This window comes from Osmia bicornis, chromosome 1, assembly GCF_907164935.1.
Source record: "Osmia bicornis bicornis chromosome 1, iOsmBic2.1, whole genome shotgun sequence".
Taxonomy (NCBI): Eukaryota; Metazoa; Arthropoda; class Insecta; order Hymenoptera; family Megachilidae; genus Osmia; species Osmia bicornis.
The window spans coordinates 14,911,727-14,938,169 of record NC_060216.1 but is presented as its reverse complement, the minus strand read 5'-3'; the positions used below and the strand labels follow the sequence as shown (position 1 = coordinate 14,938,169).

At 29.3% G+C, this 26,443-nt stretch overlaps 8 protein-coding genes across 20 annotated transcripts; 3 read left to right on the top strand and 5 right to left on the bottom strand.

Annotated features, from left to right (window-relative positions):
- Positions 1-2: 2 nt before the first annotated feature.
- Positions 3-4,423, bottom strand: LOC114870949 (general transcription factor IIH subunit 1). 6 transcript variants are annotated; one of them, XM_029176250.2, is made up of 8 exons: positions 4,257-4,423; positions 3,230-3,432; positions 2,817-3,018; positions 2,599-2,755; positions 1,976-2,521; positions 1,572-1,899; positions 1,318-1,493; positions 3-1,251 (listed from the first exon to the last, which is right to left on the bottom strand). In XM_029176250.2, exons 1-8 carry the CDS (start codon positions 4,391-4,393, stop codon positions 1,129-1,131), a joined length of 1,872 nt encoding a protein of 623 aa, XP_029032083.1. In that variant the 5' UTR covers positions 4,394-4,423; the 3' UTR covers positions 3-1,128. The 6 variants fall into 6 exon arrangements, with proteins under 6 accessions (XP_029032083.1, XP_029032084.1, XP_029032085.1 ...); XM_029176251.2 differs by having other exon boundaries at positions 3,230-3,411; XM_029176252.2 differs by having other exon boundaries at positions 4,138-4,350.
- A 122-nt stretch (positions 4,424-4,545) lies between these two features.
- On the top strand, positions 4,546-6,381 carry LOC114870953. Of its 2 annotated transcripts, none has more exons than XM_029176262.2 (5): positions 4,546-5,129; positions 5,201-5,328; positions 5,444-5,637; positions 5,709-5,961; positions 6,036-6,381. In XM_029176262.2, the coding sequence occupies exons 1-5, from the start codon at positions 5,123-5,125 to the stop codon at positions 6,162-6,164; spliced, it is 711 nt and encodes a 236-aa protein (XP_029032095.1). In that variant the 5' UTR covers positions 4,546-5,122; the 3' UTR covers positions 6,165-6,381. The 2 variants fall into 2 exon arrangements, with proteins under 2 accessions (XP_029032095.1, XP_029032093.1); XM_029176260.2 differs by having other exon boundaries at positions 5,201-5,382.
- LOC114870947 lies at positions 6,374-12,679 on the bottom strand. Of its 2 annotated transcripts, XM_046285821.1 has the most exons (13): positions 12,510-12,679; positions 11,492-12,360; positions 11,317-11,418; positions 11,102-11,239; positions 10,749-11,021; positions 10,417-10,682; positions 10,201-10,350; positions 10,107-10,125; positions 9,943-10,022; positions 8,907-9,878; positions 8,641-8,832; positions 8,291-8,571; positions 6,374-8,213 (listed from the first exon to the last, which is right to left on the bottom strand). In XM_046285821.1, exons 1-13 carry the CDS (start codon positions 12,671-12,673, stop codon positions 6,788-6,790), a joined length of 4,932 nt encoding a protein of 1,643 aa, XP_046141777.1. In that variant the 5' UTR covers positions 12,674-12,679; the 3' UTR covers positions 6,374-6,787. The 2 variants fall into 2 exon arrangements, with proteins under 2 accessions (XP_046141777.1, XP_029032080.2); XM_029176247.2 differs by having other exon boundaries at positions 9,943-10,125.
- A 307-nt stretch (positions 12,680-12,986) lies between these two features.
- Positions 12,987-14,774, top strand: LOC114870952 (protein arginine methyltransferase NDUFAF7, mitochondrial). 2 transcript variants are annotated; one of them, XM_029176258.2, is made up of 5 exons: positions 12,987-13,335; positions 13,426-13,533; positions 13,601-13,882; positions 13,949-14,062; positions 14,127-14,774. In XM_029176258.2, the coding sequence occupies exons 1-5, from the start codon at positions 12,988-12,990 to the stop codon at positions 14,628-14,630; spliced, it is 1,356 nt and encodes a 451-aa protein (XP_029032091.2). In that variant the 5' UTR covers position 12,987; the 3' UTR covers positions 14,631-14,774. The 2 variants fall into 2 exon arrangements, with proteins under 2 accessions (XP_029032091.2, XP_029032092.2); XM_029176259.2 differs by having other exon boundaries at positions 13,949-14,088; positions 14,141-14,728.
- LOC114870948 (CWF19-like protein 2) lies at positions 14,678-17,415 on the bottom strand. Of its 2 annotated transcripts, none has more exons than XM_029176248.2 (8): positions 17,299-17,415; positions 16,798-17,196; positions 16,239-16,736; positions 15,905-16,162; positions 15,780-15,845; positions 15,398-15,703; positions 14,990-15,328; positions 14,678-14,914 (listed from the first exon to the last, which is right to left on the bottom strand). In XM_029176248.2, exons 1-8 carry the CDS (start codon positions 17,407-17,409, stop codon positions 14,771-14,773), a joined length of 2,121 nt encoding a protein of 706 aa, XP_029032081.2. In that variant the 5' UTR covers positions 17,410-17,415; the 3' UTR covers positions 14,678-14,770. The 2 variants fall into 2 exon arrangements, with proteins under 2 accessions (XP_029032081.2, XP_029032082.2); XM_029176249.2 differs by having other exon boundaries at positions 16,798-17,191; positions 17,299-17,401.
- Positions 17,416-17,789: 374 nt separating this feature from the next.
- LOC114870950 (transcriptional regulator ATRX homolog) lies at positions 17,790-20,302 on the top strand. Of its 3 annotated transcripts, XR_003788450.2 has the most exons (6): positions 17,790-17,882; positions 18,254-18,740; positions 18,822-19,529; positions 19,605-19,857; positions 19,918-20,130; positions 20,268-20,282. XR_003788450.2 is itself a non-coding variant. In XM_029176255.2 (5 exons), exons 2-5 carry the CDS (start codon positions 18,297-18,299, stop codon positions 20,052-20,054), a joined length of 1,542 nt encoding a protein of 513 aa, XP_029032088.1. In that variant the 5' UTR covers positions 17,790-17,882; positions 18,254-18,296; the 3' UTR covers positions 20,055-20,302. The 3 variants fall into 3 exon arrangements, 2 of the variants coding, with proteins under 2 accessions (XP_029032088.1, XP_029032089.1); XM_029176255.2 differs by having other exon boundaries at positions 19,918-20,302; XM_029176256.2 differs by having other exon boundaries at positions 17,793-17,882; positions 18,282-18,740; positions 19,918-20,302.
- A 171-nt stretch (positions 20,303-20,473) lies between these two features.
- LOC114870882 lies at positions 20,474-23,411 on the bottom strand. The gene is made up of 5 exons (XM_029176080.2): positions 23,230-23,411; positions 22,951-23,152; positions 22,588-22,877; positions 21,075-22,523; positions 20,474-21,002 (listed from the first exon to the last, which is right to left on the bottom strand). The coding sequence occupies exons 1-5, from the start codon at positions 23,293-23,295 to the stop codon at positions 20,643-20,645; spliced, it is 2,367 nt and encodes a 788-aa protein (XP_029031913.1). The 5' UTR covers positions 23,296-23,411; the 3' UTR covers positions 20,474-20,642.
- Positions 23,412-23,435: 24 nt separating this feature from the next.
- Positions 23,436-26,218, bottom strand: LOC114870883 (probable ATP-dependent RNA helicase DDX55 homolog). 2 transcript variants are annotated; one of them, XR_003788438.2, is made up of 8 exons: positions 25,986-26,218; positions 25,808-25,915; positions 25,454-25,726; positions 25,020-25,378; positions 24,757-24,954; positions 24,004-24,694; positions 23,821-23,920; positions 23,436-23,554 (listed from the first exon to the last, which is right to left on the bottom strand). XR_003788438.2 is itself a non-coding variant. In XM_029176081.2 (7 exons), exons 1-7 carry the CDS (start codon positions 26,082-26,084, stop codon positions 23,879-23,881), a joined length of 1,770 nt encoding a protein of 589 aa, XP_029031914.2. In that variant the 5' UTR covers positions 26,085-26,218; the 3' UTR covers positions 23,663-23,878. The 2 variants fall into 2 exon arrangements, 1 of the variants encoding a protein (XP_029031914.2); XM_029176081.2 differs by lacking the exon at positions 23,436-23,554 and having other exon boundaries at positions 23,663-23,920.
- Between the last annotated feature and the right edge of the window lie 225 nt (positions 26,219-26,443).

The window sequence follows — 26,443 nt, the reverse complement described above, 5'->3', positions numbered from 1 at the left end:
TATCATTAATCAAATACTTATATTCACAATAATAACATTTATTTAATGATAATGTAAGAATATATTTATAATCGTTATCATAGTAATAATTATAGTGCAATTTGCGAGTATGATGATCACTGAGTTTTGTTACTGATTGAAGTAGTTATCACTCATTTTAATAACTGCCAAATTATTGCTACTGTAAGGAAAGTGAGTAGGCAGTTTGTGTTGCCAATTATTATATCTGACAGTATAAAAACAAAAAGTAGCATTCAATACTTAAGACACTTAGTATATCGCAAATATCGTTAAAAGTATCTTGATGCCACTGTGTATTGAATTTATACGAGTTTTTCCAGTAAAATTTATGATTTCGTAACAATACAAATTTACATTTTAGGAATTGTATAAAACGCGCTCTTGACTTTTATAATAAATATGCCACAAAAGAGAACCTTTGTTATATTCTAATTCTATTGAAATGAGTACAAAATATTTAGATTTAAGAAAGAAAAATTCAAAGCAATAAAATCTATAAATAAGCTTAATGATACAGTGACGGTATCACAGCTACTTTGATATCGTACAGTATTTAGATAATTCTTTTTACATACATTTCTCTAAATAATTGCATTTTACAAACCTTAATATCTTATACGCAACCATAGCTTCTTTAAAAAAAATTTATAAATATTCCACGTTTTATATTTTTTATAATAATCATAAAGTTAAATTCTTTGAGTTTTTTCAAAATCTAATCTTGGTAATAGTAATCTATTAATGTAAGACATGCAACATGATACATAATAGTCTACAAAAAGTAAATAAATAAAGTATAAACTAGATTACGAAAATAATAATGAAAAATTTTTTTTTTACGAATGAACTCAAATAACACGCTAATGAAAATTTTAAAACAATAATAAACATGATTATGTAAGAATAAATTAACAATATGTGGCAGCACAGGATGCATGACACGATTCAGCTTTGGTTTTTGTGAAATACACCCATATTAATCCCTAATCACGGTAACATTACAAAATGCAATATATATATATATATATATACACATATATATAAGATGATCAATATTGCTCTGCATTATTTATGTTATTTTCAATTGTACGATAAGTTATTCAATGGCTACCTCATTTGCATTTTACGTTGCTGCCAAACTGCGAATTTTCGGTATGCTGTATTTAATAATTGATTTAAATGACTTGTTAAGTGTTGACTAACAGCAGAGAACTCTCGTTGAACGCGATCCTAAAAAAGTAAAAAGTTCAAAATAGTGTAAATAACTTAATGTACAATTTAAATAACAAAACTTACTTCAAAAGGTTTCAGTTTTGCCGAATGAAATCTACGTAAAGCTTCGTGCATTCTAATTGCTTTTTCTTCAAGCTGCGGAGTTGTAGGTGGAAAGCTACGCCAAAAATGCCTTAAAAGTTCACATGTACATACATATACATTACGTAATTCTTTTTCTAAATCCTTTGGTATCAATTCTGCAATCCAAGTAAATAGTGCGTTACATGTGTGAAATCTTTTAATTATTTTTTTTTAGCACAATACGCTGTACATACGTCCGAGACTTTCTTCTCTAAAACCTTTCATTAAAGAACCACCTGGAGTTAATTCCCCTAAAGCTGAGACTGCAGCAGCCGGACTAACTAATGATGTTGCCAATTGCCTTGGTATACTATTTCCTGATAACCAACCAGTTGCTTCTTTTCTTAATTGATTTAACGTTATAAGAAGTTCTTCAGACGTTGGTTCTGTACTACCATATCCTGGTATTGGACCATGCAAATACCTATCTATATGTGTCAAATTTAATGGTGCACTATTATTTGTGTTCGTGTCGCAAGCGGTGTCGAGATCATCATAAATTAATTTCTCTTGTATTCTAAGCTGAAAGAAAACACATAAATGTTATTAATAAATTTGCTACTTTAAATATAAATCTAATTGCATACTTCAAGTTTACTTTTTTAGTCTTTGGTCGTTCGTCTAATTGATTAGAGTGGACTGTAGTTTTACTTGCTGACGGTGCTGATCCATTTAATTGCGGTTGAGCGGATTGCGTAGGTTGTTTGGCAGTGCTTGCTTTCAAAACCATAATGCTGTGTTGATTAAATCTTTTGATCATACTCTGATGTACAATATTTCCAGAAACTTTGTCCGATTTACTGGGTCCATTCCCATAATTTTCATCTAGACTTTGATCTTCAAAAGAAGTTATATCCACCAAGGGGTCATCAATTCCTGTCTGAATATCCTTCTTAAGTTCTTGATCATCTATTTTGGCACATTCGGTAAAAAGATCCTTGGTCCCTGCATTGATACGATCTCGATGAAAATAATGCGATTGAAAGAACTTCGTCCAAAAATCGGATTCAGACATTTTATGAGGCACATTTTCTTGATGTTTTCTTTTTACTGCTGGATAAGTTTTAAATATGCATTCTATTATGTCAACAGTTAAATTATATTTCAATCCATTACAACCATCAGTTTGTGGTTTTATATCAGCCTGAGAATAATACAATTAATTGTTAATATATTTTGTTTTAAGTTACTTATCACCAGTTTAATAATATAAATTCTCACCAAGAAAGCACTATTAACTCCTATTTCTTGTCTTTGACTTTTTTTAGCTTGGGTATACTCTGCAGCATGCTGTGACCAAAATTCTTCAGATGAAATGACTTGTGTTATAACTAAATCTCTGTACAACTGAAGTAGTACAGGATTTTCTTGAAGCATTCTGGTAAATAATATTGTATTATAATAAAAGGAAATCATTAAAATATTATCTAAAATATTACCTATTTTTTTCTTCTAACTCCTTGTTCACTTTTCTTTTAAATTTTGGTAGTAACTGTTGAAGTAATTCTTTTACATCATCACGGTCTTTAATTTGTGCCTCTTGTCCATTCCTATTTACAAAATGAAAAGTAGATGATGAACCATCATGTAATACAACTTGTAGCTGTATTTTTGATTTTCCTTCTGGTGAAATTTTTTGCACTAGAAAAAAAAAGCATAATATTATTATCCTAAAAAATATATTTATAGATATATGTTCAATACAAATTAATAATCAACAACAAATCAAACTATAAAATTAATTAAAATGATACATTATTATATCAGAATTAGAAAATGTAGCAAATATAAGTTTTCCATGATAACTTCTTTTTATTAAACATTATTCTAGCTATTACACTAATTTCCTTACACTTAATATCGGCATATTTGTGACTGACAGATACAGTATCTCTGTTATCGAGCATCCAGGCAATTCTTTCATTCATCACATACAAAGTGCCATCTCCTTTCTTATAACGAACTTGTCCTACTTGCATTAGCACATCTTCTGATGATGTAGTCATGGTGGATATAGTATATAATACAATTCTTCTAAAAATAATAAATATAATCCTAAAACATACAATATTTAAAGATATAACATAAATTAGAACAAATTTTCATTATATAAATTTTGTATAAATAAATAAACTGAATACATAAACAATTTTATTTCTCAGTCAGAGAAAGAACATTTTTTCTATAAACTCTGATATTTAATTGTTACACCATTATCATGCAATATTAATAATCCGTTTTTACAAAACTATTAGCATTAGAAACAGACGTTATAAATAAACAATACACTTAACATAAACATTATATTTTTCAATCCTCGAACGAATAATTGATTTACGTAATTATAAGAAATTAGCTTATTTTTAAAGACATTATAACGATGGTTATCAACGATTACAATAATAAAACTTTTATTAATGAAAAATCAGAACAACCAAGACTTTTCGATTTCAAACCTTTTCAACTTTATTTGTATTTACAATCTCCGTATAAATGAAAAAAAGAAAAAATGTTTAAAATACACAATTTCAAGTGAAATATAGCGATATACAGAAATTACGATTTATTTGTCACCGTGCGTCCTTGAATACTACATTAAAACGTAATGACTTAAAGAGATCTTCATTAATAATATTTCGTAATACAAAGTTATACAAAGTCCAATTTAGTTTCGTAAACAATGAGATCTCGGAACACGTAGAAGAAATGCTAACTCTACATTGCAGACTAAACACTGATACGATATTGCTTGCAACTCACTTTTTGATTCATTAATTATAGTTATCGACACAGAAAATGCTTTTCGTATAGTTTAAGGCACAGAGCGCGTAATTTTTAATCGTGGGAATAGGAAATCTAATTACAATAGGTCCATTTACCGGTGATAAAGTGCGAAAAACCGTGGAACAATGCAGAAGCCCGTTGGGCGGCACGGCCATGTGCAGAAACATACATCAGCGGACGCATCGCGAAGCAAAGACGGCTGCGAACGGACCGTCGGTACGAACAGTACCATCGACCTGCTGAGACTACCGCACTCTGTTGTTCGACTCAACTTCCCTCCAATTTCCTGTTGTAAAAACATTCCTTTTTCCTCTTTTCCATTTTTTTTCTTAATCATTTAACCTGTTAATACGTTATATAATTATTTACCTAGATCCAGAATTATTACCACGATATCTCGTAACAGAAAATGATACATTTTTTCACGAAAGTTGTGAATTTGATTAAAACAGCGCTAGTTATACCTCTGTGATTCAAATAAGCATGCGTAGTTGTATGAGGGCGCTGAAACACAACAGATTTTAATACGTTTTAACAAATACTTACTATTCTTTATTGTATTATCATATTCTACTAAAGAATTTAAAATAAATTTAACTAAATAGATACTAAAAATGATTTAAAATGTTTGTGGAAGAAAGGAAATAGAAGGTTATGGTTTGATTGAGTACATACAAATTTATTTAGAAAAAAATGCCCCCCCCCCCCGCGTATTTTAATTTCGAGGAATTGTTTTTCAATTATATGATTTACAGTTCAAAAATTATTACATGTATATGATTTTGTTGTAAATTTAAATACGCTGTTTATACCTTACTACTGACGTATTTAGTCTGTATACTTTGAAGTTATCTGCAAAACAGAGAGGTATTATTGATAAAATATGAGAGCATTACTGGAAGACTGGACGAATATGTTATTATATTCATGAAAAAAAAGAAATAAATCTAAATTAAGGAAAATGGAAGGTATAACTTATTTTTAGATAAAAAGGTACAATAAATATCAAATTATAAATTTATATTGTGTCTGTAAACAGAATTTCAGTATGTGCTACAAAAACAAGAAAAGCATAAAATATGTTTTGGATCAGGATGTCCTCGTGATACTTCAAAAAAGGGCATGAATGCATTTATGAAATGTTATACATTAGAAGATCATCCAAATGTAGCACCAAATTTGTATAATGTTTTGCATTCATTTAAAGCAATTAAGAATAAGGTATAATTCATTGTTGCTCATTATGATCAATAATAAGTTTGAATAATATATTTTGTTCTAGCCCTGTTCTCATAGCATTAGTAGAAAGGGTTACAGTGGTATTGCCAGATTTGATAACAAAATTATGCTCAAAGATACTAATCCATCACCACTTGATTACAATATTTTTAGGTTTCCTAAACAAGTGACCAAATCAAAATATCCATTTAACTCTAGCAGTAAAAGGCAAAGAATATTCGGCAGTTCAGTCCCAGGGTATGATAGTAAACTAAATTAGCTATAACAAATTATTTGAGCCAAATAAACTTATTTTAAATATATTGTAGGCCAGGAATGTATGTTAGCATTAAAGAACAAGATAATAAATTTGAACACAGTTTTGGCGGTAAAACGAAAATGAAACTTGGAGTAGATTTAAAATGTTGCAGTAAAAACACAGATATTTGTAAAGTATGCAACAAAAAATTACTAGGCGATTATTGGCACTTGAAAAATAAAATATTTTTATGTAAATTATGTATGAATAAAGAGTACGAAAGACAAGCAAAATACAAGAGAAAAGAACTAAAACAATTTCGCGTAAGATTTTTGTACATGAGTATATACGTGAAAACACAGAAAGAAGTATTTATTTCAATATTTATTTATTTTAGAAAATACGAGATTGTTCAAATATACATCGACATGAAAATACAACTGCAAAAATATGGTTGATGCATCCTACAGTTATTGCGAAGTGGATACGTAGAGAGGCCTACCTTTCTGCTTATTTAAAAGGATAAAAATATAGCATGGTGTTTAACAGCATAGCATGATAGACAAAATTTAATTTTAATGTTTATATTTCTTACACGTTAATACAACTATTTATGTACCGAAAGTTTTTTAGATAAAGTTCAGTCATCGCTGCAAATCCATGTTTATTCCTATATACAAAAATTATATAAAAATAGTGAGCTTATGTATATTTATATAGCAAATATTTTAAATAATATATTTGCGTAATTAATAAAAGATTCTGTTTGATAATGTATATTTTTATGCTATTATTATTATTATTATTATTACGTATACATGGTAATCAGTCCATACAAAGGGAATATTACTAATTAATGTTAGGTACTACCTTTGTATTAATGTGTGTATGCTTCATATTTTATAATTGCTGAATAAAAATAACGTGTTAATAATATAAAGTATTAGTTATTTCATTTTATATATGTATGTATAAAGTGTAGAATGATAAATTATATAAAATTCAAACTGATTTAGTTTGGATGCACATACCTGTTTTTCCGCAAACAAAAATACTAATAAATTTACAGAATTGTGTACTCTATATTTCCTATGTTGAATGATAAAAATGAGTAGTCAAATAATATGTTTAAGTCAATTTCATTACACATTAATTACAACTACTTGAAGAAGAATCTTGAGTTTCACTTTGTTGCTGTACAATTAATGGTTTCATAATATCTTCAACCGGGTTACCACCATCAGGAGCTTGTCTTGAAAGTACCGACGTTTCGGAAGAAGTAGAACAACTATTTTCAGTCGCTTCTGCATCAGTTAATTTTATTAGCGATTTTTCAGTTGTTATAGTTGTAGTTGATTCTGCACTATTACTTGTAAGTAGATGGTTGTAATTAGATTTATGAAGAACAGTTAAGTCAAGGCTGTCATTAATGTTTTCTGACACTCCGGATGGTGTTATCCTAAATAGATCAGTATTTTCCGGAGATATATTAATCTCCATTAAGCTTTGCACTTTGTTTAATCTACTACTTATTGATGCATTAAAAGCTTTGCTATAACGGTTATCTAGTTGTTCAACAATCTCTTCCTCTGATGATGGATTTAAATGATGTAAGTCTGGTACCAAATGTTGATACAAAAGTGGATTAAAAATATTATTTAAATCCATATGACGAATGTTTGAAGTTACAAGGTAAGTTGTTAATTCGTCACATCTTGATGTATTATTACTTTCTTCAGCAACTAATTCTTCACGGATTACTGTTGACATTTTATTAGGAATTTGTGATTGTGTAAATACCTCAGGCGAATCTCTATCATTACAGTCATCATCTTCGTCAATGGTTATACAATTTCCCATTTGGCTTTTAGAATGTTCAATATTTTCTTCATCTACATTATCTGTTTGAGTAGGTACAGTATATACTTTAACTTCTTGGTCACATTTATTATTACTTTGAAAAGTGATACTTGTATTATTTTGTTGTGTATTACTAGTAACATTTTTCTTCATTGGTATAACTTTACTTGAATGTGATTGCTCGGGAAAGTCTAAAGATAATTTATCAAGCAAGTAATTTATATGAGTTCTTGTTCCACGTTCTGGGCAATCACTCAAAACATTATCCGATGTTCTGATATTTTCTACTGAATAATCGTTTTGATGTCGCGCACAGTAATTATTATTTGATAAATTTCGTTTTCTACAAAAATTCGATGCTTTGGAAGAACCAGGTTTCATTATTTCATAATTAATTGTTCTACTGCAATTAATATATGTCTCGGGTAAGTGATTCTGAATGTCACTTCCACTCGATATATTTTGATTTTCAATCGCTATAGGATTTGTATTACGTGGTAAGCTTTTTTCTGACTGATGTGTTATATCGTTGTTATTGGTTGACGCATTAGATACAAGAGGATTTGTAGTTTTAGAGTCATTATTTTCGTTATCACTATTCGGTTCGTTCAAATCAAACTCATTTTCGAAATCGTCATCAAAAGCTGTATTTGTGACATCACGCAATCGTGACTTTAAACGTTTCGTAATTTCATCCAGTTCGGTTAGTTTTTGTCTGCAAGAAATATAAATATAATACTTACAATCATAAAGAAATTACACTGAAATAATAATAAAATAAAATCCACATACTTCAAAGATAAAGACAAAAATGACATAGACATATCTTCAAGACCAACATGTGTTACATGATTGTTTAACTGATTTTCACTATACTCTGATTTATCTTCTTCCTGTGTAGGTATCGATGTACTGTAATTAGTGTCATTTTCTTCCGCATTAGCATACTGCATTTCATAATTACACGGCGAAAGTTCACTCAATTGAGATACGGTACATATTGGCAGTCGCGTTGTACTTAGCGTTGTCGGTTTCCCGAGTAGAACTAAATTATCCAGCGGTGTTATACATACCTGAAATATTAGTAATAAAGTACACAAACGCGCACGTCATATTACATACAAATGAAAGTTAAATAGTACTTTTATTTGGCCGTTGCATTTTCCAGTGAAATCCATTATATGAAACCAACCAGATACAGTAGGAAAACCGCTAAGTAAAATAGAAAGATCAATGGCAGAAAATCCTATAACAATATCGTTCTCTAAATTTATTTGCATACTAATATCTGGGTCAAATATACGCCAAATTTTTAAGATCAACCTCTTTTCATCCTTAAAAAAAAAAAATGTTCATGATTACATGAAGAAAAAGAAATAAATTATGTATATAACTTGAAGTAGCATACATGTAAGAGCAATTCCGTTGATAGTTTAGTATCACATTTCCAGTTCCATTTAGGATTACAACTACGTGGAACAACATTAGTAACCGTGTATGAATTTGAATGTTTTAAAGAGTCAAATTTATTGGCCTGAAATGATACATATGTGCTTGGTTCAATAGTTTCATTTGCTTTTTCTACCTTTGGCAAATGTAAAGCACATTCAATTTCTACAATAGCCCTGAATGTTGTTTGGTTACACGAAGAATTTGCTTCGTTTTCTATATGAATTACACTTGGTAAATTAAATGTTGTATTGCTGTGAGCAGTGTTCACTTGTTGATCACTTTCTTCATCATATTCAGCACCAACACCAACACTTCTATAGGTGTTTGTAGGTAACTGAAAATTATGTTTGATACTGTTATTATCGCTATCATCAGAAGCATTATTAAAATACAATTCATTTATACATGTTTGCTCTTCAGCATCTATTCGTTTTTTTTCTTCCAAATCTGTTTCAGTTTGTGCTGCTTGATCTATGATTGCTTTATTAACATTAAAAACTTGCGTTGAATGATCAATTACATTATGCGACAGAGAATATTCTGGATCTGAAACCTCTTCTTGTGACTCTTTATTAAACTTAAATTCCTTAACAGTAGAAATGTCTGTTTGACATTCTTGAGTTCTTAAATTTGGAGAATACAATCTTCTCATAGTACTATCAGTAGCGTTTGTTTCAAAGTTAGACTGCAATTGTTTCGGATTCTGCATTGGCTGTTGAGGAGTCAGTAAATGTTCTGTGCAATTAGAAGCGCTTTCTGAAACTATTGTTCGCGGTATAACAGACATATTTCTTAAACCTTTAGACATTTCTAGCAATGCAATTTGTTCGGCAGTTCCAAGAGCTACTAATGCGAGCAATTGACCGTAAGATTGACTAGTAACAGGATCCACAATTGGTACCCATCCATCAACACCTACTACAGGATACTGAAACAATAAATTATAAAAGGTTTTATGAATAACAAAATTACATTTGTTTGAAGTTACATACCTTAGACAATAACAAATGAGACAGTACGCGTGGATCTCTATAAGCAATATAAAACTGATGAAGAGACAATTTTGCCAATCCTAATAAATTATCTACATTATTATTTCTATAGTAAACTTCGATGATTATGTAATTGTCCTTAATGCGATCTAATAAATCATTACCGTAAAGAAGAGGCACTAGCTGTAATAAAAAAAAAGATATATATATATAAAAGGTATAAATATAAAATCTAAATATAAAGAACAACATATTTACTTGACAAAAATTATAAAACGGAGTTGTTGTATTGTTGCAAACTTGACTTTTAATCTTATCCTCTCTCCAAAATGCTCTACATATTAAATACGTATTTACTTCCGGTAGTTGCTTTCCTTCAGCAATATATATTAGACCGTGAAGTAAAACCTGTAAAATAATCACTTTTCAATGAAAATAATTAATTAAACTGTACTTATAAATTATATATTGTACCTTATCCTCGATAGTATGTTCTTGATTTGTAACATCAACCGTTTTATCATCTGTATTTCTCGTCTTATACTGTGGTACATTTCTTGTAGCAAATAAATCACTAGTATTAGTTAAGTGATCTATTTTTCTCATCGAAGTTGATGGTCTCTGATTACTCGTTTTAGTATGATTTCCTGTGACATTTTTACCTTCTTTATTACTATCCTCGGTGAATAATTCTTGTGTTTCCGGGATAGACATGTCCTTCTTGGTAGATATTATACCATCTTAAAATGTACAACATATTTAAACCTTGAATATTAATACTAAATTTTTCATTAAAGTATACTTACCAATATGTTGTCCAAAATGACTAGAATCTGAATCTAATTCTACAATTACACTCAATTCGCCTACTTTTATTCCTTTATTAACAACAATTAAAGACTGTGCAATACTCGAATTTTTATTTTTCATAATATCATCAATGTGCATAGTAGCGGTTCCCAACTCGATTAACGATTTTTTATTAAGATGGCGAACAAATAATTTAAATTTAATAATATACTCTATGGACGGTTTCGATTTTAATATTCCATATATACCATCGTGATTGAAATAAATTACTGCAAACATACATACATTGATTAGTTCCAAATTTACAATACATCATACTACGAGCAGGTGCTGATATTGTAGATTGTACCTTGCTTTGTTTGCTTTTTAGAACATATTCTTATAGGTCTGTTTTCTTTCACCCACTTTTTATCTATTTCTCTGATATAATTAAAAGTCATATCATATTGAACAAAATATGTTGCAGAAAGAAAATTATTATCATCATCTAAAAAGAATATAATATTTTAAACGCTTAAACACAGATACATAATATAAATTGTTAAGTGTTTTTAATTTACATACGCGATAATGAAGAAGATTTAACCCTTCTATAACCAGCAGGGCTTAAAGTAAATGATTTCACAAAAATCCTAATGTAATCTATATTCTTAAATGTTGCAACCTCTGAAATGGAATATAATTTTCATTAATATAACATTTAAAGATATCAATTTTCAATTAAATGATTTATATGTACCTTTTGAACTACTGCATAGTCTTTTTTCTGATAGTATTTCATTTACTGAAGAATTGGTTGGTGTAGGAGATGTATTACTTGATGTACTTAATTTATTATCATATTTACAGGTTTTTAAGTAATTAGATCTATCATCTATTAAATTAGGAGTCACAGATGTTGATCTGAAAGTACATAATGCTTTACTTTCATCTGAAGAAGTCATGTCTTGACCTAGAAGATATTCACATAATTTTGTTTGCTCTTCAGTAGAAATATGAGATTGTAAACTGTTACTTAATAAATTATCATTAAAGATAAAAACATCTTCATTATGTGTTTCCTTTAGTAAAGCACCTCTAAGTCTTTGTGCTCTTGCTACAACTGCAGCTACAAGTTTATCTGTTACTTCATTATTAAATCTCTTTGCAGGTTCTTGAAATTCTAGTCTTCTTGATTTTAAAACAGATTTGTAAATTTCATTTTCTTCAGATTTCAATTTTCTGCATGTTATATATTTGTCATTTGTCACATCATGTATAGTATCAGAAATAACTTGTTTATTATCATGCTTGCATGATTTTAATTGTATATTTAAAGATTTTGCAACATGCTCTAATTTCATAGAAATATGTAATTCTCCTATTTTATTTCCAGAATTATTTATAATTGGAACATATTTAAAATATGCTCTACTTTTACAAATTTCTAATAAATCTGCAATTTGAGATGTTCCTATAACTGTATCGGTTTCCTCGTCAACAATGACTAATTCTATAGATTCACAGTTCTTAATATATTCTTCAAAAAGATTTATATTTGTACGAATGGCATAAATTGTGGTTGTTTCTTGTTGAGATCTTATAACATTCCTTGTAATATCTGCTGGTCTGAAATAAAATTACATATGAAATATATAAAATAAAGTGATTTCTGTACACAAAATAGTAGTATTTAATATAAACAATATATATTTTAACCTAAACCTAAATTATTATTGAAAATTACTGATATTTAGGAAGGTTTACAAATTCTTCACCTAAATTGAGCTTTATCCGTTTCTCCCCACCACGATACAAATACACTGATCTCACCAAGATATTTTTTTAACCAAATAACTTCATCTATAACCAGCTTTAAGTAACCATAAATTTTGCCCTCCACTAATGGCGGTAGTGATTTGTATTTCATTTTCATATCCATTTATTTTTTGTAATATAGCGCATTATATTAAACTTACAATTACACTTATCACCGATTAAGGTTAACATTAACAAAAGGTGTAATAGTATTATTGGTTATTGATTACAATTATACACTATACGTATATAGACTATACATTAAAAAATTAATTATTGACACTCATACTTTTATTTTATTTTTTGTTTAAACAGTGATTGTAGGACTTTGTTTTTCTTGTTCTTATTTTGAGAAACAATTATGAAAACCGGGTATTTACTGCCATCTATTCAAAATGTAAATGTATACATATACAATACATAGATGTATTTGTATATATGTGTTTGAAAGAAGTTATAACCTGTGATACAAATATGATTACCATTAGAATATTAAATAATTGCACTAAATCTTATAGATTATTTGATGTAAAAATTCCTTTGAATTGTTTAAAAGACTGTTGTTTTTATTCATCATTTAATTCTTCATACTTCAAGAGTGAGAAGTCAGAAAATCTTTACAATTATTTATACACAAAAATTCTCTCCTGCGGACCAATAACTGTTGCTGAATACATGAGAGAAGTTTTAACTCATCCAACTGCAGGTTATTATATGAATAAAGATGTTTTTGGTAAAAAGGGTGATTTTATAACATCTCCAGAAATTACACAATTATTTGGAGAAGTATGCGAATTCTATTTAAAAAGTTCATTTACATTAAATTGTTCTTTGATATATAGTTCTTACATATGTATTTATTATATTTCTTTTTAGATGATAGCTGTTTGGATGATATATGAAAAAAGAAAAATGTCAAAGGGTCCTTTTCAAATTGTTGAATTAGGTCCAGGTAGAGGAACCCTAATGAAAGATATATTGAGGGTATGTTTTTGATATCTAGTACATCAAGATCACTGTAAGGTTTTATACATATGAATTTATTATTTAGGTATTTAAACAATTGAAGGTCCTAAGTGACATATCGGTACACTTAGTAGAAATTAGTCCTACTCTCTCTTCAATTCAGGCAAAAAATTTATGTAAAACAACTAAAGAATATGATACCACTAAAAATGAATCTGAACAAAATCTTATTCCTCATTATAGGGAAGGTGTTACAGCAGATGGTGTTAATGTATATTGGTACCACTCTGTAATGGATTTACCTAAGAAATTTAGTATATTTTTAGCGCATGAATTTTTTGATGCGTTACCGATACATAAATTTCAGGTAATTATACTTAAAATTTAAGAAAAAATCAGTAGTGTATGTTATACAATACAATTTTTCATTTAGAAAACCAGTAGCGGATGGAAAGAGGTGCTGGTTGATATAATTGAAGGAAGTAAGGAAGAAAAATTTCGTTTTGTTTTATCAAATACAGCAACCCCTGCTACCTTTTATTTATCAGTAAGAGTTTCTTTATATTCTTGCTCGTCTGATAAACAAGATCTAATAACTTAATATTTTACAGAATGATGATAAGAGGGAACATGTAGAAGTTAGTCCACAAACTTTAGTAATAATAGATCATATAGCAGAATATTTATGGGAGTGCGGTGGATTTGCTTTAATATGTGATTATGGTCACAGTGGTGATAAGACTGATACTTTTCGCGCATTTTTACAACATAAAATACACGATCCACTAGTACGTCCGGGAACTGCAGATTTAACGGCCGATGTTGATTTTGAAGCAATTAAGAAAGTTGCAGAAAAAAATAATAGGCTAATAACATTTGGACCAGTGACTCAAGCAAGTTTTTTAACAAATCTTGGAATTGACGTACGATTACAGATGCTGCTAAAAAATATTTCAGAAGGAGAAAGAGAACAATTGGAATCTGAATATCAGATGATAATGGACGAAAATGGGATGGGAACACGTTTTAAAGTTTTATCATTGTTTCCATCAATTTTAAAAGAATATTTTCAACCGCTACTAATAGCAGGATTTTATGATAAGTACAAAACGTAGAAAAAGCTGAAAACCCCTTTAGATTTAAATAAATATATATATGTAAATAAGTTCTAATTTTCTTTCATTAAGTTTTGTATAATATACATACATCTGTACACATGTAGTATTATATGTACGTTAAACTTCCTTGTTGAATGTTAATCTTTATTATTTATTTCAAGCTCATAGTTCTTCCATATTTCTGAAAATTTTAAAACTTTTTCACGTTGTTGATCAAAATTTTCTTTTCTGGGTTTCCGCCATATATCATGATCCATATCTAACATTCCACCTATAATCTCCTGTAATACATAAAATGCAATGATTTGTAAAATGCTATTTTTATATTTGGATACTTAAAAAGCGAAAGACATTACCTCTGCAAAATTTTTTGGAAAAGCACGCTCGTCCTCAATGACATGAGCATATCCTTTATTTTTTTCAAATTCCACCATAAAATACGATAGTCCATTTGGAATAGCGTGACGTAGATCTTTGTTTTCAAGACTAACAACTTTTTTATTTACTGACCATTCTGTTTCACACTCTAATAAGGCTTTTTTGAAATATATCGGCGCTAATTCACCAATTTCTTTTGGTAATGGGACACATTGTAATTGCATGTGGAAAAACTTGTGTCGATTGGTGTAAATTTCATAAAATATTGGATACTGGTTTTGGTCCAAAAACATTTTGTATAAAATCCCTTTGAACATCTGAAAATAAGTCAATTAAATAAAGTAAAACTTGCGTTATTGAAATGTAACACCTGAAAAATATGTCACCTTTAATTTTTCCCAAATATTCTCATCTAATTGTAATTGACATGGAATGTGTTGGACAGGTGTTAGTATACAATGCCCGACGGTCAAAGAAGTATATCGAGGTAGACTTAAACAAATTTCAGAATTCATTGTAACAATCATATGTTTCAACATGTATTTTGAATCAATACACCAGTGACAGTTGTCCAAACTTCTTGATAAACGTTTGTGTTCTTCAATTGCGACTGAACGATCTTTGTCATCACGTTCTGCATCTGATTTAACCCGAGTAATTTGTTCCTCAAATATTTCATCCATGTCCATGTTCTGTAAATTATATATCGATATTTACATACATGAAACATAGTATATACATATATAAAACAAATTTTATGTTACATACTTTAGAAGCAACCTTCATAAGTGCAGCATCATCCTCGTTTGTACAACGTCCTTTTTCTCGTTGGAACTAAAAAAAATATATCATTTAAAAAAAACTGTAAATTCTTTATTTCAATAAATACTTACCAGTTGTTGTAATGAATATTTATCATCGTCGAAATAATGTCGCACTTTCTTTCCAAAATCATAAGTTTCTACATTTTTTCGTTTAATATGTTTAGAAGATTCTGGAATCTGATTTCTAGGCTCCAATGGTCTTGTAACTCCTTTAGAATCAGTTTGAGTAAGGATTACATTTTGAACTTTTTCTTTATTATGCGATTTAACACTCTTTGTAAGTTCTCTAGCTTTGTTCAACTGATCTTTTAATTCATTCGCAAGTTCCTACAAAACAATGTTTTATATTGATCTTTTTATCAGGTTCTGCATACAAAATATAAAAACTTAATATAGAACGTACAGTATTACCCATTATTTCAGCTTTAACAATCTTTGCTCCCAGTTTGTTCATTTCTGCTTCTGTTAAAGGTTTAATTTCTTCAGTTCCATCATTATCTGTGTTGATGCTATTTTGAGGGTCAATATCCTGTAACTTAGGGGTACTTGAATCCACCAGATTTTCTTCCTTTTTCTGTAATGTTTTCTCTTTTTGCCAATTCCTTTTACTAAAATAGTTTGTGTTATGTTTAGCAACATTTTTGTAACAATCATCATTCATAGGTTTTTTATATTCCTGTTGTTTTTTATAATGAAAATTATCATGTTTTCTATATTGTTCATTTTTGTCTGAATTTTTAGATTTAGTTGTATAATATTCATCTTTCCTCCATTTTGAAGAGTGATGGGAAAATTGTCTATTATCTTTATGTCTTTCAGTAGTGTTCCTTCTATGTCCATACTTTTTTTTGTCCAATGCATCTTCTGCTTTGGATATCATTAATTGTATAGTTTCCAAAGACTAGAAGAATTAATATTAATATTAAAATGAAGCTTTTAGAACATAACTAATGTATACTTACACCCCATCTTTCAGCTGCAATTTCTTCTAAACTTCTACCTTCACTTATTGCTTGTTCTTTTGCTCGCTGAAGACTTTTCCTTAACCAATTTACATCCATTACTGGTTCAGCTTTTGCAGAATTTTCTTCAGGTAGACCAGTACCACCATTTTTCCAATATGGATTTAATTCTTTATTAGTTTGACCTAATATATCCAAATTTGGTTTATCATCATTCTTTCCAGTATTAGTAGACACGGATTTTTCATTAAATACACATGGAAATACATTTTTTATATTCATCCAATCCTCCCTTTTAAGAGGTGTTTGTTCATCCGATTTACCAGCTACATTTTGTTCTAACAAGCTAGTGTCAGCTACTGGTTTTTCTACCCATTGCTGCTCTTCTTCGCTACTACTCTAAAATTACATTAATTTTAAACTTACAAGTAAGCAAATTAAGGAAAATATTTTTGATGGATGATATTTAAAGAAAAGTGTACAGTAACATTTACTACTTACATTGCTTGAATTTGATTCATTATGCTTCTGAGATCTATGTTTCTTTTTGTCTCTCTTCTTTAATTTTTTTCTTTCATGTTTAGATTTATCCTTATGCTTCTTGTGCTTCATTTTCAGTTTGTACACAAAATATATACTACACACATGTATACAGCATACGTATTGCGAACGTAAAACTATATATACATTTTATTTTTGTCTAATTAATGTAAAATATGATCGTCATATTGGAGTAAAGCATAATATATAAAATGCACATATAAGTTTAAATTTATTTTATGTAAATTTGTTATGTCAGGGATTGCACATAACCACAAATTGTTTGATAAATACAAGATACAATGATAAAGTATATTCAGTGAATCAATTTGATGATATGTAATCAGTTTATTTATAATTGTACTACTTATGTTCAAGCTACAGTTAAAAAATTGACATATAACGTACAGTACTTATACCACTTTATACTATACATAATTTTACCAACCAATAGCAACTACGTAGTTACCGCGTAGTTTTGCCGCGCAAACATTGTGATCATCACTGTTAGATAATTAGGCAAATATTTTTGGTGATTATAACTCGTAAGTTAAATATTATATGCTATTGTTTCAATGTTTTTTTATTCTAATTTATTGGCACGTTAAATTACACAGTACTTTATGTTCAAAAATTTTTCAAAAAATTGTTTTCTGATATTGTATAGTATATAGATACTTATAATTACTTTGTTATATACTTTAAATTGTTGATGTTGATAACTTTTCAAGTATCTAACACTGTAAAAGAGCAATAGAGATTACTTAAATAGAGCAGATTGTTTAGATTATGCTTTATATGATTGTTTGAGTTAAGTAGTTTGTTATGAAATTAGAAATAGTAGAAACTGTATTAGAAATTCAGTAGATTAACTTTCTACAAATATTTTATTATTTTAATGTATATTTTTAAACAGGTTTATATGTAATCTGTTGAAATTACAGAAAAATTTATAAAGAATGGTTGAGTCTGATCAAAGTGACAAAGAAGTAGAAATTAAAATGCCTTTGGAAATTTCTAATGATGATGTAAATGATAATGAACCTGGGCAAAAGAGGTCACGTACAGAGACATCAGATGATGAAAGTTTACATTTACCTTCCAAGAAAATACGTACCTCTGTTAATGAAACTGTAGATGATAAACATGAAGATAAACATATTTCAGAAGCGAATGGTATTACGGAAGATGTAAAAGAGGATGCAAAAGATGTAAATATAGAGGACAAGGAAAATATGAAAGATAAGTTAACATTAGAAGAAAATACAGATCAAGTTATGGAAGAAACACATGATGCAAAATCTCAAACTAAGGATAAGGAAGCATCAATTAATAATGACAGTGCAATTAAAGAAGAAAATGAGTCTAAGACTCCAAAATCTGAGTCAGAGACAAAACAAGAGGTAATGAATTATATATTTTTTAAATGTAATCAGAACATTATAATTTAATAATCTCTCATGATATTTTCTCTTATTTAAAAGGATACTGTATCTACAACATCTGAAACAGATGTTGACACAGAGAATTCGGTAACGAAAGAAGAAATAGAAGAGGAAGAAAAGGAAGATAGTATTCAGAAGGATAAGAAACGTGGTAAATCAAAAGTTGAAGATCCTGAAGTAGTGGAAGGTTTAGAACTTTCTGTAGAGTGTGCTAGTGATAAGGATTCTTCCAGTTCTTCTGAAAGTGAAAATGAAAAGGATAAAAAACCTAAACCAAAAACTATAATTGTTAAAGCTAAACCTAATGATTCAGAAGTTGATGCCAGTTCTTCGGATGCAGAGAAATCAAGTTCACGCAATGTGTCTGAGGATAAATCTAAGAAAGGTGCAAAGAAAGGGAGGAAAAGAAGTAGAACATCTTTTAGTAAAGCTAAAAGTACAGATTCTGAAGAAAATGAAAATTCGGATGAAGATTATAGTCCGCGTACTAAAAAAAAATCAATGATGAACAAAAAATCTACAAAATCGCCTACAGAGTCGAAAAGAGGACGTGGTAGAGCAAAAAAAGTAACGAAAAAAGTATCAGAAACAGATGAAGAAGATGAAAATCACAGTGTAATAGAAGATCCAAAAGTGGAGGTCGAAAAGGAGGAAAATGAATCTGAAGATGCAGAATTAACAGGAAGTGAAAATGAAAGTGATAGTAAAGATGCTTCTAAAGATGAGAAAGGAAAAAAGAGAAGCACTGTAAATTTAATCATAGTTCAATATGTTATTTCATAAATTTATGTTTCTCAAATAATGTATCCGGTATTATTTCAGAGACCCGAGGACAATAAAAAAATACAGATCCTGAAAAAGTACATTAGAACTGCTGGGATACATGTAAAATGCTATAACGATCTCTGGGCTGGGTGCAAATCAAATGCTGCTAGAATAAGATGCCTCAAGGACTTATTAGCAAATCATGGAGTCAGTGGTAGACCAACTTTAGAAAAGTGTAAAAAAATTAAAGAGAAAAGGGAAAGGCTGAAAGATATTGCTGAATTAAATACAAGCAACATTATATCAGAAGGTTTGTAATTCGGTATATTTTATCGAAAGTAGCAATTATATCGTATATAATCGATTACAGAACGCGTTACACGTGCTCAAAGAAATAAGGATCCAAATAAAGGATCAACAAAAACACCGGAAACGCCTACAAAACAACGTGAAACGCGTAATACGTTTAAGAGGGTTTTAAATGTTATTGATAGCGATTCTGAATGAAACCTGATGAACATCCGAATGAGTATTTGAACATGTCTAAATGCATCTATATTGATTGTTTACTTATTTAAATATGGTAAGTATATATTTTATCTTTTGACGTTGAAAATTATATTTCACTTCTGTTTTTATTTTGCATATATGTGTTAAGTCAACTTATAATCGCTAGATTTAAACATAAAAATTAATACTACATTATAATATTTGTTTTAGAATAACTTATAGCCATAATATTTTGAAATACATATACTGAAAGAAAAATTTGCTTGTAAATTATTGTAGGAATTATTTATTATGATATCTAATAAATTTACTTTCTAATAGAAAATTTGCCTGTAATTAAAATGTATTATTTTCAACATAATAGTTTTTTTAGATGCTCACAGTGTTTGAAGTATATGTAATTTGTTAAAGTAAGATTTAGATATTAATAAAAATATATTTTTTGTATACATGATTATATAAAATCGCTGTTTGTTTTGATATATGTTTTATACTAACAATATGTACAAAAAGTTAAAGCTGTATAATGTATTACCTTTTATGAAAGAACAATAGAACGATATAAATATTTGCTAATTTAATACATTACGTTTGCAAATGTAGAAATTGTGTAATGCATTCTTTACTGCAAAATATCTTTTTCTCCTTAACTGCAATTCTGCCATTTAGTAAATTCTTTTTACATATGTAGCAACAGAAACAGGTTTCTGTTGCATGAAAATTTAAATCTTTTACAGCAACACCTTGTTGGTCGGCAGCAATTACTTTCTCGCACATATTACACGTTTTCGCATATGTTTTTTGATAACATATAAGGCACAATGGACGATCATTCTCTGTAATATACTGTTTTCCAGCTAAAGGAACATCACAATCCCAGCAACAAAAGTGTTTCACATGGTAATTATGGCCTTCTGCTACGGTATACTCTCGTACAAAAATAAGCTGAAAAATATAGGAAGGAACATTGTAATATAAAATGTAAATTGTTTTAAGAATTTTAATGAAAATATTTACCTCGTCGCAAGCAAAACATCTAGGAATTCCTAAAAGTGTTGCTAAATCCCTGCCGCAGTATAATTTGTTTTTATAATGAAAGTAAACTAAATCTACTAACAATTCATTACATATGCTACAAACAAAACATCCAGGATGCCATACTATATTTTTAGCTTTCTCTGTAGTTACAGCAACATCACCAACGCGTATCGCTTCTTCACATTTATGGCACTTTTGTGGTTTAATAGCGTCTGATGTTATTTCTTCCACAACGTTTTTTAAAGGTTCCATATTTGAAAAGTCTTGCATTGATTGTTTCGTAATACCAACAGTATCATGAGGAAATATTTGATTTTGTAATTTTTCGGAATGAATAACAGTAGAGGGTGTTGTAATGTTATTTAATTTTGCTTGATAATTATCGGTACTAAGCGATGATAAATGCGATTGTGGCGACGAAATTGATAAAGGCGAATTTTCTGGATTAATGGTTTCAGTAAAATCTACAAGATTTGATTGCATTGCCTTTGAACTAGGTCTAATTATTTCTTTTTCAGCCTTTGTTAACAAAGGCGCATTAGTAGTCCTTTCCATTCTTGTTCTCCCATCTTGTGATAAAGCTAACATTTCAGGCGGATTTTTTGTTGTAGTAATAATAGGCGTTTTATTGATTTCTTCATTGGCGTTTGCAAGTATATTTACATTTTTTGATTCAGAATCATTACTTTTGTACAATGGATTACCAAAATCTAAATCCCTTGTAAAGTTAGGGGTATTGTGTGGTATCTGCCCTTGATTTTCTTGGCTGCTATATTTATTTGTAAGTTTTTCTCGGATGTACATTAAACCTTTTTTGTCTAGAGTACTTCCAATTATATCATTAGCATGAACTGCACTAGGGGGAAGAAATGCATCTGCTAATATAGTTTCCACAGTATTGTCATTGATAGGTTCTGAATGTGATAGAAATGAAGATGGGCTTCTAAATTTATCTCTGTAAGCTTCTTTGTAACATTGTGATGAATTTGAAGGTGAAGTAACTTCAGAATTAATGTTTGCATTTGTGGCAGTATTGGAAGACTTCAAATTGTCAGTCATTAAGTTTTGTTTATTTATCTCTTGATTATTACTATCACTCTTTGAATGATTAATTAAGCAACTGCCTTTGTTATAAAGTCCACTTTTAAGTGGTTCTGATTTTGCAATTTCTCCATCATTATTAATTATATTATATTTTTCAAATGCTGGAGTACTCTTGATATTACTACCTCTACTTAGTGTTTTTAAAGGAACAGAGAATTCTGGTTGATTTTTCTTATATGTATTTTTTGGGGTAAAACTACTTGGTGTACGTAGTTGTGGTATATTTGACTGTATACTGGGCTTATTTTGTGGACTGAAACGTTGCATATCAGTTGCATTTACAGGTGTTACTAACGACCGATCAAACGGACGAGCACTTAATATCTGTGACATAACAAATATTATATGTTAATATATAATAAAATAATACATTTTTAATCATAATTACCTTTGTTACTGTTCCTTGTCCAACATATTTTTTTATGTTTTCTAAATATTTATCAAACTGTTTCTTTTCTTCTTCGCTCAATTTATCACAAACTTTATGATCTATGTCATGAAGAGGCAACTGTTTTTGTAATAATTGTCTTCTCAAAGCTGCACCAGCTGATCCTTTGATGGGCAACTTTTCTACAGGTAAGGCTTTCATATAGTCAATAACAAGTTCTTTTGTTGTATCTGGTGGTATCCATTCAAATGCTTCTTCTGTAGGTTCTTTTTCATTGTTTATATGTAATACTAAAAAAAAAGAAGTACATATGTATATAATGAAATATTTCATGTATCATATTTTAGCTTCATTGATACTTACTAATAGGTTTCTTCTTATACTTTCTTGAAGATCCAAATAACAAATCAAATTGTGGGAAATCATCATCCTGAACATCATGATCATCTTTACTACATTTACAGTTTTTACAAATTTTCCTCCAAAAATGTAGATCTAAGCCTGGACATTTTGCTTTACAAGTCACACAAGGTGCTCCTGCTCCAGCTTCGTGTGCCAGACGGGGCTGAATAAAAATAAATATAACAAATATAAAATGAATGCAAGGAACATGGTGTTGAGGAACAATTTGAAACAACCTACCTTTCTCTTTCGATTTTCTAACTCTAACAACCATTTCGGACGGTCATTTGTTTCTATATCACTCATATTTTATTAATCTTTCAGCTTGTAAACTATATTCTTATATAAAATTGTAAAAATATAACGAACTATAAAATCTTCTGACTACTTGACACTTGGACAAACGCGTGACTCACTACTATGGCTCATCAAAGACCGATACTTACATTTCCCCCTTCTTTTTCGTTGGAATCGTAAGGGGGGTACACTCACATATTGAAATCTCTTCAAAAAGATTTCATATATACACACACTATAGCAGCAATACTCAGCAGATGATACTCTCCTATGAAGGAATGAATTTTAATCAAATGTTTTTAATATGTACAAATACTTTTATTTTAACAAATAATTCTGTACAGATGTTTTTATAAATTTTTTAAATCATGCGAAAATGTCTAATTATAAAAGAAATCTTAACATATTTTATTAATGTATCAAAATTATTTAAATACAATAAAGATATCTTTTCATATTTGTTTATCTACATAAATGATAATTTATGTAAAATAAAGCAACAGACTTTATAATATTTTTATATACATTGTTTACCTTTTATTTATCAGATGGATAGCGTTTTGTACATATTAGATAACAATATTTGTTATCTTCAGTCAATTCCAAACGCTGTATCGAATTCTTCTTGGGAAATCTAAACATTATGAATTGAAAATCAGTATAAAAAAAATGATTCGAATCTGTTACAATTTTAAAAATTGTGTTAACCAGAGGTACCTTTTTCTTTTTCAACTTTTTAATCAATGCTATGTCTTTCGCTAATTCTTCGATATCTTGTTCATCAAACTTTCTTTTCTGCCTTTTTTTTTCATCCGTTGTGATTGTTTGTTTCATCTTTTTTTCTTTCCGTTTTTTACGATTTTCTAGCTTCTCCAACTTTTTCTTTTTAACTTCAGACCACGATTCAGTTTGTTTGCGTTTACGTTTATACGTTGTAGGCCAAATTCCGCTTTCTTGAAAAACTTTTAATTTCTCTAAACGACTTTTTTCTTTTTGCTTATCTGAATAAACAATTGAATTAATATCGATTTCGTCTTCTTTGAAAGACGTTGTAGTTTTTCCTTTAAGCTCCGGCATTCGAGGCATTCGCAGTAAGCCAAAACCCATTGCAAGTTTTCCTAAGTCGATATCCTTTAGTCTTAGAATTAAATTGCATTCATGTTTGTTATAAGCTTGCGCATACGATACAAATGCTCTGTTAGCTTTATCAAAAAGAAGCCGATCATGTTTTTGTAAGTCTCTCATACACTTTAAACATTTTTGGTACGAGGTCAAAGATGGTTCTAAGTCTATTCTTTGTAAATCTACTTTTTGGTTTCTTTTGATAAAATGTACATATGCATCCTCTGTTTCTAAGAGAAATAGCAAGGCGTTTCCTTCATTTCCAATTCTAGCAGTTCTACCGCATCTAGAAGGAAGCAAATAAATTATATAAATTATGCATATTAATATACATTATGTATCACTTACCTATGAACGAAACTACTAGCTGAACATGGTGGATCATATTGTAATACCCAATCTACTTCTGAAATATCAATACCACGAGCCATTACATCTGTGCAAATTAAAATTCCATTTTCAATACGTCGAAATTCGTTAAATACTTTATATCGTTTATTTTTCATTTTACCATGTATTGCAAATACTTGAACTGATGGTAACAATCTAAAATTCAAGTACAAGATTCATTTTTATAAAATTATAGTTCCATGCTTTATAATGCAACTTACGTTTGTATAACATGATTGAAATAATCAACACATGCACAGGTAGATAGAAAGATCATATATTTTAAATTAGTTCCCTTATTCTGAATAAAGTCTATCATTATAGATAGTTTATATTGTGCATCTACAATGGTATAACTGTTTGTTAAGTTTGATGGTGTAGAAATATTTGCTTTTTCTTTAACAGTTATTAAAGCTGGGTTTCTCAATCCTGCTCTTATTAGTTGTTGCAGTTCTTTGGTTTGAGTTGCAGAAAATAAACCTGTTCTTCTGAGACGTGGTAAGTAACTTAATATTGTATCTATTGTAGCAGAAAAACCTAGATCTAGTAATCTATCTGCTTCGTCCAATATCAGTATTTCCTACAAGTTATATTATTTGAACTCAGTTAAAAACATATATTAGTGTAAAATACTGAATATTTCAAAATCAATTACCAGAGATTTTACATATACTCCTAAGTTTATACTTTTACAATTAGACAATATATCTTCTAATCTACCAGGTGTTGCTACAATAATATTTGCCCCTGCTTTAAGTTTGTCTATGTCTTCTGCCACTGTTGCACCACCAACAAGCAACACTTGTTTCAAATGTGGGATATTGTTTAAAAACTTCTGTAAAACTTCATTTATTTGGACTGCTAGCTCTCTTGTAGGACTAATTATTACTGCACCAATTTCTGTAGGCTTCCATTTTTCTTTCCTTTTCTGTTTTACATATAAATAAATTATATAGAACAAATGTTGAGTAAGAAAGATTATCCATATATAAAAATCACACATAAATACCTGTAATATTTCTAATAAAGGAATTAAGAAAGCAATTGTTTTTCCACTGCCTGTTACTGCTTCTGCTGCAACATCTTTTCCTTTTAATAATAATGGTATAGAAGCTGCCTATGTATAATTTTAAGAAATCATATATTATTTGAAATTGTATAAATTTATAAAATACTTAATATTTTACCTGTACAGGTGTCATATGAGAAAACTTTAATTCTTCAATAGTTTTTAATACAGGGCCACTCAAGGGCACCTCGAGTTCATTCCACTTTTGTGTCTTCATTCCTCACTTTTTGAATTAAAATATTAAAAATGTGTTTTCAGTATGGTATTTTTTTTGTGATGCGTTCAGTTTATAAGGTTAGGTTAGACGAGCGTCGAGGCCGAACTTCGAATTCCGCGTCGGTAAAACAGTCAACGTTTCATCGAAAATTAGGCCGAACAGAAACTGATTTAAGCGCCACCTCAATTATCGCATGCTATCAACCCTATCAACTAACAGCATGCTATACTACGTCATCGACGAGTACTGCCGGTGCTTATACATATAGCATATATGTGTCATTTAGGTATTTGCGAAAGGTAACGTAGTGTAGCATACCGTCAGTTGGATGCAATAATTCAGGTGGCGCTTAAATCAAT

Excerpts from the sequence above, each read along its gene's own strand:
- LOC114870883 (XM_029176081.2), bottom strand. The coding sequence starts at position 26,084 with ATGAAGACACAAAAGTGGAATGAACTCGAGGTGCCCTTGAGTGGCCCT. Across the intron at positions 25,916-25,985 it reads CTCATATGACACCTGTACAG|GCAGCTTCTATACCATTATT; the intron begins GTAAAATATTAA and ends AATTATACATAG. Across the intron at positions 23,921-24,003 it reads AAAAGTTGAAAAAGAAAAAG|ATTTCCCAAGAAGAATTCGA; the intron begins GTACCTCTGGTT and ends CATAATGTTTAG.
- LOC114870953 (XM_029176260.2), top strand. Across the intron at positions 5,383-5,443 it reads TTAAAGCAATTAAGAATAAG|CCCTGTTCTCATAGCATTAG; the intron begins GTATAATTCATT and ends ATTTTGTTCTAG. Across the intron at positions 5,638-5,708 it reads TTCGGCAGTTCAGTCCCAGG|GCCAGGAATGTATGTTAGCA; the intron begins GTATGATAGTAA and ends AATATATTGTAG.
- LOC114870947 (XM_029176247.2), bottom strand. The coding sequence starts at position 12,673 with ATGGATATGAAAATGAAATACAAATCACTACCGCCATTAGTGGAGGGC. Across the intron at positions 12,361-12,509 it reads ACGGATAAAGCTCAATTTAG|ACCAGCAGATATTACAAGGA; the intron begins GTGAAGAATTTG and ends ATTTTATTTCAG. Across the intron at positions 11,240-11,316 it reads TAAATCTTCTTCATTATCGC|ATGATGATAATAATTTTCTT; the intron begins GTATGTAAATTA and ends TATTCTTTTTAG.
- LOC114870949 (XM_029176250.2), bottom strand. The coding sequence starts at position 4,393 with ATGGTACTGTTCGTACCGACGGTCCGTTCGCAGCCGTCTTTGCTTCGC. Across the intron at positions 3,433-4,256 it reads TTTTTCGCACTTTATCACCG|GATTATATTTATTATTTTTA; the intron begins GTAAATGGACCT and ends TGTATGTTTTAG. Across the intron at positions 1,900-1,975 it reads AACGACCAAAGACTAAAAAA|CTTAGAATACAAGAGAAATT; the intron begins GTAAACTTGAAG and ends GTTTTCTTTCAG.
- LOC114870952 (XM_029176259.2), top strand. The coding sequence starts at position 12,988 with ATGTGTTTGAAAGAAGTTATAACCTGTGATACAAATATGATTACCATT. Across the intron at positions 13,336-13,425 it reads TTACACAATTATTTGGAGAA|ATGATAGCTGTTTGGATGAT; the intron begins GTATGCGAATTC and ends ATTTCTTTTTAG. Across the intron at positions 13,883-13,948 it reads TACCGATACATAAATTTCAG|AAAACCAGTAGCGGATGGAA; the intron begins GTAATTATACTT and ends TTTTTCATTTAG.
- LOC114870882 (XM_029176080.2), bottom strand. The coding sequence starts at position 23,295 with ATGAGTGATATAGAAACAAATGACCGTCCGAAATGGTTGTTAGAGTTA. Across the intron at positions 23,153-23,229 it reads TAGAAAATCGAAAGAGAAAG|CCCCGTCTGGCACACGAAGC; the intron begins GTAGGTTGTTTC and ends ATTTTTATTCAG. Across the intron at positions 22,878-22,950 it reads GTATAAGAAGAAACCTATTA|TATTACATATAAACAATGAA; the intron begins GTAAGTATCAAT and ends CTTTTTTTTTAG.
- LOC114870950 (XM_029176255.2), top strand. The coding sequence starts at position 18,297 with ATGGTTGAGTCTGATCAAAGTGACAAAGAAGTAGAAATTAAAATGCCT. Across the intron at positions 19,530-19,604 it reads AAGGAAAAAAGAGAAGCACT|AGACCCGAGGACAATAAAAA; the intron begins GTAAATTTAATC and ends GTATTATTTCAG. Across the intron at positions 19,858-19,917 it reads AAGCAACATTATATCAGAAG|AACGCGTTACACGTGCTCAA; the intron begins GTTTGTAATTCG and ends AATCGATTACAG.
- LOC114870948 (XM_029176248.2), bottom strand. The coding sequence starts at position 17,409 with ATGAAGCACAAGAAGCATAAGGATAAATCTAAACATGAAAGAAAAAAA. Across the intron at positions 16,737-16,797 it reads TTGCAGCTGAAAGATGGGGT|TCTTTGGAAACTATACAATT; the intron begins GTAAGTATACAT and ends TAATTCTTCTAG. Across the intron at positions 14,915-14,989 it reads TTCCAAAAAATTTTGCAGAG|GAGATTATAGGTGGAATGTT; the intron begins GTAATGTCTTTC and ends TATGTATTACAG.